The sequence below is a fragment of the Gracilinanus agilis genome, chromosome 3 (genome assembly GCF_016433145.1).
Source record: "Gracilinanus agilis isolate LMUSP501 chromosome 3, AgileGrace, whole genome shotgun sequence".
NCBI lineage: Eukaryota > Metazoa > Chordata > Mammalia > Didelphimorphia > Didelphidae > Gracilinanus > Gracilinanus agilis.
In genome coordinates, this window is record NC_058132.1 from 50,675,809 (window position 1) to 50,688,418 (window position 12,610).

Below are 12,610 nucleotides of genomic sequence, written 5' to 3' on the forward strand. Positions count from 1 at the left end.
CTCTTTTGCTCTGACCCTGACAACAGCCAGTGTGAGAAAGCCAATGACAGCAATCATGCTTCACTTCACTCTCTCAAAGCTAGCTGGAGACCAGGGAAAGGACTGAAAAATCCAGCCATGGCTCCAGGCTCAGCTCCCCAAACCTGGCTGCCCAGGGTGCTCTTGGAGCAGGCAAATAGGGAGGCAGGGATGGAAGGGAGTGGGAGTGGGGGGCGGGGAATGAAAGAGAAAAAAAAGAAATTTTTTCTAATTCTGTATCCACACTTACTCACCTTCCTGTTTTCAAAGGCAAAACACTATAAAGGGGATTGATTTGAATTTCAGAATTGCATCTTCTTTAAAAGAATGAAATTCCCCAAAGGATATGAGAAGCAGTATAGTGTTGGACCTAGTATCAGGAAGACCAGGGTTCAAATGCAGCCATAGACACTTACTAGCTGTGTGACCCTGGGCAAATCACCTTGTCTCTGGCTGCCTCAATTTCTCCATCTGCAAAATGAGGATTAACAGTAGTACATACCTCCCCGGTTGTGATGATAATATTGTAGAGTATTTTGTGGAGTTATTATTATTGTGTGGCCCTGGGAAAGTCACTTAACCTCTGACTGCCTCAGTTTCCTCATCTGGAAAATGAGGATAATAATGGCATCTACTTCCCAGGGTTGTTGTGATGATAATATTGTAGAGTACTTTATGGAGTTATTATTATTGTGTGGCCCTGGGAAAGTCACTTAACCTCTGACTGCCTCAGTTTCCTCATCTGGAAAGTGAGGATAATAATGGCATCTACTTCCCAGGGTTGTTGTGATGATAATATTGTAGAGTGCTTTATGGAGTTATTATTATTGTGTGGCCCTGGAAAAGTCACTTAACCTCTGACTGCCTCAGTTTCCTCATCTGGAAAATGAGGATAATAATGGCATCTACTTCCCAGGGTTGTTGTGATGATAATATTGTAGAGTACTTTATGGAGTTATTATTGTTGTGTGGCCCTGGGAAAGTCACTTAACCTTTTTCTGCATCAGTTTCCTCATCTGCAAAATGAGGATTAAAAAAGTAGTACCTACCTCCCAAAGTTGTTGTGATAATATTTGCAGAACACTTTACAGACTTTATATGGACCAAAGAAAGTCACTTAACTTCTGACTGCCTCAGTTTCCTCATCTGGAAAATGAGGATAATAATGGCAACTACTTTCCAGAGTTGTTGTAATGATATTTGTAGAGTACTTTATGGATGTTATTATTATTGTGCGGCCCTGGGCAAGTCATTTATCTTCTGTTGGCATATTCCTCATCTATAAAATGAAGGGGTTAAACTGAAAGCCCTCTAAAGTCCCTTCCAGCTCTAAATCTATCATCCCATTTATGCCTCAACTATTATAGTAGCTACAGAAATATATATTTATTTGTATGTATAGAAATATATGCTATAGGACTATATGTGTGTATGGATATAACATGTGTATATATTATTAACAAGGGATATAATACTAATATAGAATATTATAGAAATGTTTCTATATAAATAGTGTAAGCATAATATAGTATTAATAAGCTATAAACCTTGTAGCATATGCTCTCTATATACTGTATAATACTATATATCTCTATATACTATATGTACTATATATAGGTTTTATATATAGACACATACATATATATCAGTATTCATCTACATGTATGTATGTATAAATATACACATTCCTATATGTGTATTATAAGCTTCAGGAATTATAGTAGAAAAATTCCTAGACCGGGAGCTGGGAGTTCTGAGTTCAAGTCTCAGCTATGACACTAGTTCCCTATGTGATTTTGAGGCAAGTCTCTTGTGTGTTCTAGCTCTCACCTCCTCTTATAAAAAATGGGGGGGGGGGGTTGGACTAAATGGTTGATAAGGTCTCTCCCAGCTTATATTATGAATCTCTTAAAATCTCACTGCGCATTCACTATAATGACCATTCTGCATACAGTCAAACCTACACACACAGTCTTTCCTCTGTCTTCCCCCATTTCCCTGCTCAGTTAACTGCTTTTCCAACTCTGCCATATTCCCATGCTGGTGAGTCTGAACTATACTGCCAGCCACCCTGAACCTGACCTAGTGTGTTCCTGACTATAGCTTGAAAAGCTAATGCTAACTGCCTAGGTTCTAGAGCTTGCCTTACTAATCTTCACTCTAACTACCTGTGTTCTGGATCTTGATTCAAGAAATTTAATCCTGACCACTTGTGTTCTAGACTTCCATTTAACTATCCAGATTCTGGCCACCCTTTTTTTTTTTTAGACCTTGGGTTAGTGATCCTGGTTCTGAACACCTAGGATCTAGACCTTGGCTTAGCAAATCTGATTCTGACTACCTGTACTCTGCACTTTGCAGCCCTGACCATCAAATTCTAGACCTTGGTTAACTACCCTGGTTCTGAATACCCATGTTCTAATCTAACCCATGACTTAGTTATCCTGATTCTGCTCACCTATATTCTAGACACTGATTTATCCACCCTGGTTCTTTCCTCCCATTTTCTAGACACTGACTTAGCAAAGCTGGTTTTGATTACCTGTGTTCTGGACCCTGGCTTCAGAAAACCAACCCTAATCACCTGTGTTCTAGACTTTAGCTTAGCTATCCTGGTTCTAACCAGCCACATTTTAGATCTTGGCTTAGCTCTCCTGGTTCTAACCATCCAAGTTCTTAACCTTGACTCCCCAATTGACTCAGAACCATTGCACAATACATTGCTGTTATCTCATGACTCTAGTCTAGGGAATGTCTTCCTGCTAGTGAGTTGGGTAGCCATCTACACCTATTGTCAAATAATGATATATAACAAAATATAGAGTCATATATTACTGTTTCAGGGGCCTTAGAGGCCATCAAGTCCAACTTCTATATTTTACAAGTGAGGAAACTGAGGCTCAGAGAGATTATATAGTTCACCCAAGATCATACAGGTGATTCATGGCAGAGCCAATATTTGTCTGTTGAAAGAGCTTCTCTGAGATGAGGATTTAATGTAGCTCTTCCAAGTAGGAAGATAAGATCACAATAAACAAGAAAGCTTAGAAGGAAGAAAAGATATGGAAAGACTTAATTTAAGACTAAGAGTGAGGAGAACTGAAAAAGAGTGCAAAGGAACAGTATCTCTCACTTTAGCACCAACACGAAAAGCTCAGGAACAATTCCTTTTTTTCCGTCTACCCACTTCTTCCTCTTCCTCCTCAGAGTCCCTCCTTTCCTTCCTCATCAACTGATCTCTCCATGGATGTTCCTTCTCCTTTCCCTTCTCTCACCCCTGCCAAAGCCAGAAGGTCCCACAGGCAGGTGCCAGAGAGTTTGATCATCCTCAGTGGAATGGATGGAGAAGAACCCACAGCCATTGTTTTTTCTCCATTTCCAACTTCAGTGGGTTTAAACATTCTTTGTTCTCTGGCCTCATCCCCCCTCAGGTCAGGGATTATTCTTTCAGAAGATCCTGAGTCATTTGGGGTTAGAATTAACCAAGATAAATGATTTTTCCCTTTGTCTAAAAGGAAACCAAGTTTCCAGGATGCTTGCTAAGTCACTTAATGAACTAGCTTTTCTCCTGAATAGGAAGTAGGTACAGCTTCCGCATTGGTTAACTAGGTAACTCTGGATAGAGCACTGGGCCTGGAGTCAGAGATACCCCAGTTCAAATCTGGCCTCAGACATTCATTAGTTGTGTGTCACTTAACCTATTTGCCAGAATCCACTGGAGAAGGAAATGGTAAACCACTTCAGTATTTTTGCCAGGAAAACCCTAGGAATAATATTGACTTGTTACTGTCAAAGGGGTCAGAAAGAGTTGGACACAATCCAAAAATAAGAACTGCTTCAATCACAGCCAGCAGGCAGAGCAGGAGATAGAATCATCATTCAAGAAGTAGACTTTTAGGAGGGTAGCTTAATGGATTGAGAGCCAGGCCTAAGTGGGGACTGGGGGGGGGGAGGGGAGTTCCTAGGTTCAAATCTGGCCTCAGACATTTCCTAGCTATGTGACCCTGGACAAGTCATTTAACCCCAATTGCCTAGCGCTTACTACTCTTTTGCCTTGGAACCAATACATAGTATTAATTCTAAGGTGGTAAGTAAGGGGTTAAAAAAAAAAGGTAGACTTGCCAAAGACATCAATCCAGAATATTGCAGGATGAAGGTTCCATGTTTGAGTGCCAAAAAGATGGAGATTAAAAAATCATCCATCAAATAAATAAGTTGAGATGTAGAAAATCTGGGATAGTCAAAGTGGGGCAAAATAAGATAGCAATAGCATTTTGGGGGGAATGGGATTATTTTCTTACTATACTACCAGTGAGCATCCTCCCTGGGCCTTGAAGTGGGCTTCTCCCAAACAGAACCATGCTTTCTTAGGATCATAGAACTGGGAGCAGGAAGAAACTGGAGTTAGCATTGAGTCCTACCCTCCCTTCTCATTTTACAGAGGGGAAAACTGAGGCTTATAAAGGGAAAGGAATTTACCTAAGGTCATACAGCCAAGCCTGTGTTTGAACCCAAATCCTCTTGCCTCCCTAAGCAAGCCAAGAGCTTCATCTTTAAGCAAACTAAATGGGAAAAGGGAAGAGAATAAGTATTTTTTTAATTTTGAATTAATTTAATTAATTTAGAATATTTTTCCATGGTTACATGATTCCTATTCTTTCCTTCCCCTTCTCCTTCCCCCCTCCCATAGCCCATGTACAATTCCACTGGGTTTTACATGTGTCATTGATCAAGACCTAATTCCATATTATTGATATTTGCATTAAGGTGATTGTTTAGAGTCAATATCCCCAATCATATGCCCATTGAACCATGTGATCAAGCAGTTGTTTTTCTTCTGTGTTTTTGCTCCCACAGTTCTTTCTCTGGGTGTGGATAGTGTTCTTTCTCATAATTCCCTCAGAATTGTCCTGGGTAATTGCATCGTTGCTAGTGGAGAAGTCCATTACATTCTATTTTACCACAGTGTATCCGTCTCTGTGTTTAATGTTCTCCTGGTTCTGCTCCTTTTGCTCTGTATCGTTTACATGGAATTCCTCCAGTTCATTAGAATATGTATTTATTAAGCCTCTACTACATGCCAGGCACTGTCCTAAGACCTTTACAAATATTATTTCATGATCCTCACAACATCTCTGGGTTCAAATATTAATCTTGTTTTACAGATGAGGAAATTGAGGCAGACAGAGGTTAAGTAATTTGGCCAAGGTCATACAGATAAGTAAGCCTAAGTCTGAATTTGAACTCAGATCTTCCTGATTCCAAGTCTACCATTCTAGCCACTCTGTCATCTATTTGCCTGGGTGATATAATGGTGGATTCAGACTTAGTAAGACCTGAATTCATATCTAGCCCCAGAAATTTACTTGTCATGTGACCTTGAGTTTATCTGTGCCTCAGTTTCCTTATCTCTAAAGTAAAGGGGCTGGACTCCGTAGCCCCAAATGTCCATTCCAACTCTAAATTTGCGCCTCAATACCTCCAAACCCAAGGGTCTATAAGAGCCTTTACCATGAGCCCTGGAGGGGCAGAGCAAGCCCTCCTTTTGGTCCACAGGAACAATAAAGTCCCGGCACAATGCCTTTCTGACTGTATGTCTCAGCTCAGAGCCTTCCCTCTCTTCTCTAAAGTGCCTCTGCTGCTATTTTTAACATGCTCAGGGACAGTGTGTCTCCTAGGAAGTGGGGCTGTTGTGGCTTCTTGGAGAGTGAGATCATTCTCATCTAGAATAAAGTCGATTTCTTCATAATTCCAAAAAACAGGCTTCATCCTTCATTGAACTAGGGACTAAATGCAAAGGGTTCCGACACGAGGAAATCATTCAGCGCCAGAAAAGGGCTTTGTGTGAACTCCGGGAGCAAATCAAGGGCCTGGAAAAGACCAATGTTGCAAGTAAGTTTTCCTTCTCTAAGCCTTCCTGCCCTCATTATCAAGGGAGTGGTTCAGATACTTTTTCAGGGAAGCAGTGTGACCTCATCCACAGGGCTGCCCTTTTCACTGGTGCTGATCCCTTGCTCTATTCCTTGCTCTCCCATCCTATGCTATCCTTCAGTCAGTTGTTTCTCAGTCATGTCCGACTCTTCATGACCCTGTTTGGGGTGCTCTTAGCTGAGATACTGGAGTGGTTTGCCATTTCCTTCTCTAGTTCATTTTACAGATAAGGAAACTGAGGCAAACGGGGTTAAGTGACTTTACCAGGCTCACACAATTAGGAAGTGTCTGGGGTCAGATTTGAACTCAAAAAGATGAGTCTTCCTAACTCTAAACCAGGTACTTTATCCTTTGTGCCACTTGGCTGCCCCTGACCTGCTTATATCTTCTCTCATAACTCAAGGGCTTGAAGCCAAGGCAAAAGTACTATTTATTGGTAATTCTTTGTGGAATACAGGCTGGACTGGATGGCTGCTGTGGGCTCATTTGTCTTCTGGTACTTATATGAATTTTCTAGAAGAAAATTATTGAAGGATGCACATCTTTAAATTGAAAGTGTGTTCTGGAGCAGAGAATATCAAATTAAGAGTTGCTCTTGGGGGCAGCTGGGTAGCTCAGTGGATTGAGAGCCAGGCCTAGAGATGGGAAGTCCTAGGTTCAAATCTGGCCTCAGACACTTCCTAGCTGTGTGACTCTGGGCAAGTCACTTAACCCCGATTGCCTAAATCTTACCATTCTATTCTGCCTTGGAACCAATAGATGGAAGGTGAGGTTTAAAAAAAAAAGAGTTGCTCTTTTCATTAAATTAAGTTTTTTTTTTCATTTTAGCCCTTACCTTCTGTCTTAAATTCCATACAAATATTGGTTCCAAGGCAGAAGAGCAGTAAAGGCTAAGCAATGGGGATTAAGTGACTTGCCCAGGGTCACATAGCTAAGAAGTATCTGAGGCCAGATTGGAACGCAAGACCTCTTGTCTCCAGGATTGGAGCTCTCCCCCACTGAGTCACTTGGCTGCCCCATCATTAAATTCTTGGATGTATTTTGTCTTTTCACAGGTTCTGGAGATGTGGGGTTGGAGTCACCTATTGAGTCCAAGAAGGCCCAATTGGGGAAAAATCCTAAAGTAGTGGAGAAGGATCCAGGCTTACCATGTCTACCAAACATCGATCAAAGATTAGGAGGCAAAGCAAATTATTCTTTGGTAGGTTGGGGAGCTATGGAGAGTGGGAACTCAAAATAAGAACATAAAACAGAGATTAGGTCATGGGCCATTTGCTTCTTTCTGCTCTGTGAGCTCTGAAGGAGAGGGCAGAATATTGGATTTTGAGTTACCAGGCCTAAATTTGAACCCAAGCTGTGTGACTTAACTATGTGACATCAAAGAAATAATTTCTCATAGACTTCATTTCCTCATCTATAAAATGAGGGCATTGGACTAAATAACCTCTAAGTCCTTTCTGACACTAAAGTGTATCCTGCCCATCTTAATTTCTTTCTTTCTTTTTAAACCCTCACCACCCACCTCAGGATCAATACTGTGTATTGGTTCTAAGGCAGAAGAGCAGGAAGAGCTGGGAAATGGGGGTTAAGTGACTTGCCCAGGGTCACACAGCTAGGAAGTGTCTGAGGCCGGATTTGAACCCAGGATCTCCCATCTCTAGATCTGGCTCTCAATCCACTGAGCCCCCAGCTGCCCCCCCTCCTACCTTAATTTCTAAAAGACACAAATAACCCATTTTTAATTTTTGGCTTAAGTGATGGCTGATACCCTATAACAGACCTATTTCTCCCAGTAGCTTTTAAGTACCTGGATGGCAAGGACTACTAGATTTTTATCTTAGTTTCTCCAGTTCCTAGTGCAACAATTTGAAACACAAAAGCTTAGTAAATGCTAAAGCTGAATTAGGCAGTCAGGTAGCACAACCGACAGTGCACCAGGACTGGAATCAGGAAGTCCTGAATTCAAATGTGACCCTGAGCAAGTCACATTTGCCTCACTTTCTTTATCTGTAAAATGAGCCGAAGAAGGACATGACAAACTACTCCACTGTCTTTGTCAAGAAACCCCTGAAAGAGGTTTCACACCAAAAACATATTCTCGGTATTGTGGGTCATCCCTTCACCAACATAGACTGCCTTCATCACATTTAAAACTGTATGACCAGAGGCAGTGAGATGACTCAGAGAAGAGAGAGCTAGGCCTGAAGATGGGAGATCCCAGATTCAAATCTGGCCTCAGACACTTCCTAGTGTGTAATTGGAAATCTTATACCTTTAAAACTACATTACCCAGGAGCCCACTAACTTCTTGTCATTAAGGACTGATGTAGACAGGAGATAAATTTGGTGGATTTCTGTGACTAGGGCTCTTCTCTTGGAATGAGGGCAGCTGTGAACTCAGGACTTTTGAACAGGTAGATTAGCCATGGGCACATGTTTTTATTTTGTAGATAAATATCTTCTTATTCCTTTACTTTTAGTGATTATTAATAAATTTTATAAAAATATAATATTTAAAGTTATTATTATATTTTTATTTTAATTAGAACATCTTAGGCTCTGTGACCCTGGACAAGTCATTTAACCCACATTGCCTACCCTAACCACTCTTCTGTTTTGGAACCAATACTTGGTATTGATTCTAAGATGGAAGATAAAAGTTTGGTTTTTTAAACTGTGACCTTGGGCAAGTCACTTAACTTCTGTTTGCCTCAATTTCCTCATCTGTAAAATGGAGAGAACAACCATACCTACTCCTCAGAATTGTTGTCAGGATCAAAGAAAAATTGTGAAGTGCTTATGGCACATAGTAAGCATTCTATACGTTTAAGCTATTCTTATTATTATGAATTGCCATTGCTAAAAAACTTCCTCACCTATAGCCTGAGGCTGCAAGTTTACAGAACCTCTGAATTTGAACTTGCCTATAGGCAGGTTTGTGGCCAGACAGAAGCTCAAAATCTGTCCAGGATACCCATCAGGCCAGTTTGACACAGTGAAGAAGAGCAACAGTGGAACAGAATTGAAAACACCAGAAAAATGTGGCCCCTTTGAGGTGGGTGGGAGAGAGTTAGTTTGCCTAATTAATCAGTAGAGTCAATCCTGCAATAGAAAGTCCACACGCACACCTACCAAATGGTGCCTTTCTGGTAACCTTGGGGATTTAAGCAGTGTTCCTCTGTCAAGCTGCTGTCTTTTGTGGAATCCTAAGTGGATTCCTCCCTGAAGTTGCTGTGATGGTGAGTTTTGACCATGCAAATGGGTTTGAGTTGTTTGGGTTTTTTTGGTGGGGGGAGTTGGTCTTGCTTTGTCTTAAATATTTGGGTTGAATCAGGATCCCATCAAATGCATTCTCTTTGGGCAGATAGATGGTACAGTGGATAAAATGAGCCAGACCTGGAATCAGGAGGACCTGGGTTCAAATCTGACCTCAGACACTTCCTAGCTATATGATCCTGGGCAGATCACTTATCCCTGTTTGATTAACCCTTACTACTCTTCTATCTTAGAGCTGGTACTAAGAGAGAAGGTGAGAGTTTTTAAAAATGCATTCTCTTAAGAGCTCACCAAAATTTTGGAATAGCCCCTGAGTGGCAGACAAGCTCACTCCCCCAGCTGGATGACAGCCAGGAAATACGCTGGTGTGTGGTAGGACAGGGAGAAGGGAATAAATATTTCTGTAACCCAATGTTAGAGTAGATCCTTGAACCTGGGTCAGAATCTCACTTCTGATACCTTCTAGCTTTGCGACTCCAGACAAATCTCTCAAGTGCTCTAGGAAGTTCCCTAGAACTTAGAACTTTATTGAAAAGGGGGTTGAGAGGTGAGCTAGGTGGCTCAGAGACAGGTGGCTCCATGCCTGGAGACAGGGTTCAAACCTGCCCTCAGATACTTCCTAGCTAGGTGACCCTGGGCAAGTCACTTAACCCCCATTGCTTAGCCTTTACTGCTCTTCTGACTTGGAACCAATACACAATACTGATTCTAAGATGGAAGGCAAGGGAGTTAAAAAAAGAGAGAGAAGAGAAGAGAAGAGAAGAGAAGAGAAGAGAAGAGAAGAGAAGAGAAGAGAAGAGAAGAGAAGAGAAGAGAAGAGAAGAGAGGACAAAAGAAGAGAAGAGGGTTGCATTTGGAATCAGGGAATCTGAATATTCCAATCCTGCTCTGCCACTTATTGGCTATATGATCTTAGATAAATCCTTTCCCTCTCTGGGGCTCGGTTTTTCTTTCATCTGTAAAATAAGAAGGTTGGACTGACATCTCTAAGTTCAATTCCAATTCTAAATCACTGCCATCGTGAGACCCCAGTGAGCTTTTAAGTGATAGTTAGAATCTGAGATGGTGAAAAAAGTTCCTATACCGGAAGTTCCCCAAACCTCCAAACGCTTGGATCAGATCCTTCGTGTATATTTGTGTCTGGGTATGAGAACTGTAACAGAAGGCATTATCTTGAAGGGGGGGAAAGTGCTTCTCTGCTACTTAGTAGCTTTTACAAATAATGGGGTGAATCCATGCCTGGCATCATTTGACACAGTGTAATCCCTAAATAAACACTATTGGTTCCTAGCTTGCATTTCTTTGCTCCGCCTCCCTCCAAGGTCTGGGGGGACTGGCAGGAGCTCATTGTAAATGGTAAAGCCCTGGCAGAGGATCTGGGCTGGCTTTGCAACCTGGGTGATTTGTCCAATGAGGAAGGCAGGAGAGATCATCTTTAAAGCCCCCTTCTAGCCCTTCACTCTGGAATCCTGGGATCACATCAGCGTGGCCACCTCTGCTTCACACATTTCACTCATGGCCACCATTTCTTTCTCTCAGTCTTTTTGTAAAATGTCTCAGTGGCTGATAATTGAGGCAAAGAAACATGCTGGCTGTTAGCTGGGTGTTAAACACTTTGCATAGTGAATCCTTAAACCCAGATTTTGTTTGCAGATTTAGCAGGGTAATTTGTGGTCATTAGGATTAGCCGATTAGTGGAGTTTTCTGTTCAGGCTGCCTTGATTACTTAACCAGGCATATGCCTGGCTGATAAAATTTAAAAAAAAAAAAATCCTCAATATGCTGCTGAGAAAGCTGATTTGTCCTGGGAAGTTCAGAAAATGTAGAGTTGGAAGGGACCTGGGAGACACGTGGTCCATCCAGCCCACCTCCTTTTTTTTTTTACCAAGGAAGAAATTGATACCCAAAGAATCCGAGTGGTACAGAAGGAAAAGTCTGAGGTAGAAGATCAGAGGACTTCAATTGGAACCTCCATCTAGCTTTTTATTATTTGTATAATCCGGAGCAAATCGCTTTAACTTTTAAAGCCTCCCTATTTTCATCTACAAAGTAAAAGAAGGCTATTCAATGACCTGTGATCCCTTTCTGAAACCTTGATCCTAGGAATAGTCATAGCTAATATTTACATAACACTTCAGGGTTTACACATGTTAGTCTCATTTAAGCCTCTTCACAAGCCTGTGCTGTTGCCATTATCCCCATTTTACAGTTGAGGGTACTGAGGCAGAGAGAAGCTAAGTGATTTGCCCAGAGTTACACAGCTAGTAAGTTTAAGTGTCTGAGATGGGATCTGAACTCAGATCTTTCTGATTCCAAGCCAGCTTCTACCTCCGGTGCCAAGTTTGAGGATGTTAGTCAGAATTCAAACCCAGATCTTTGGGCTGTATATGCAGAACACTCTCCAGTATGCTGTCAGATTGAAGTGGGGGCGGGGGGAGTGTGTCCTAATTTTTATAACTTAGATAAGCCCACTTGATGTTATTATGCTCTTTCCATGAAAAAGCATAAGAATGCATTTTGAGAACTATATAAGAAAATGGGTAAATGGGACCTTAGTGCTAGATTTGGGAGACTTCTGAAAACCCCACGATCCCAGGTCGTTTGATTGTGGAAATTTTAAATTAAATATCAAGATGGATTTTTTTAATTCTTTTCATTTCAGCCTTCAAGCCAACTTCCCAACTTACCTACAGAGAAGTTAGTAAAGTTGGATTTGGTAGAAGCTCTCGAACTCAGCGAGAAGCTGGTACGTGTTTAAAAAAAAAAAAAGCAACAACAAATTTAACACCTGCTAAAACTATGGGATGAGTGGACACAGGACATTTAATTCAAATTCCAAATTACTTAATTATTTGCCATGGAAGATAATATTTTTGAAAAAAATTTAAACCCTTACCTTCCATCTTAGAATCAATACCATGTATTGGTTGTAAGGCAGAAGAGTGGTAAGAGCCAGCCAATGGAAAGAAATTAAGTGACTTGTCCAGGGTCACATAGCTAGGAAATGTCTGAGATCAGATTTGAACCCAGGATCCTCCCATCTCTGGGCCTGGCTCTCAGTGCTCTGAACCCCACCTAGCTGCCCCAAAGATAATATTTTTTAAAAGGACTTGAATTGGACTCAAGAGATTTGGATCCCATTCCATTTACTACCAGTATGACTCTGCAAATTTCTCTCCAAGTATGGGAATGACAAGAATACTTGTGCTACCTACCTAATTAGGTTGTTGTGAGTATCAAATAATATCATGGATGTAAAGCACACAGAAATAAAGGGAGAAAAAAAAAAGAAAGAGAAAGAAAGAAAGAAAGAAAGAAAGAAAGAAAGAAAGAAAGAAAGAAAGAAAGAAAGAAAGAAAGAAAGAAAGAAAGAAAGAAAGAAAGA

General features: G+C 41.1%; 1 protein-coding gene across 1 annotated transcript in view; it reads left to right on the top strand.

The window, feature by feature from the left end:
- The window catches only part of FHAD1 (forkhead associated phosphopeptide binding domain 1), a 190,767-nt gene extending 178,784 nt beyond the window's left edge, over positions 1 to 11,983 (top strand). Inside the window, exons 24-26 of the mRNA XM_044668682.1 lie at positions 5,781 to 5,910; positions 7,005 to 7,150; positions 11,888 to 11,983. Coding sequence (XP_044524617.1) covers positions 5,781 to 5,910; positions 7,005 to 7,150; positions 11,888 to 11,983 — 372 coding nt within the window. The remainder of the gene's footprint in view (positions 1 to 5,780; positions 5,911 to 7,004; positions 7,151 to 11,887) is intronic.
- Positions 11,984 to 12,610: the final 627 nt, after the last annotated feature.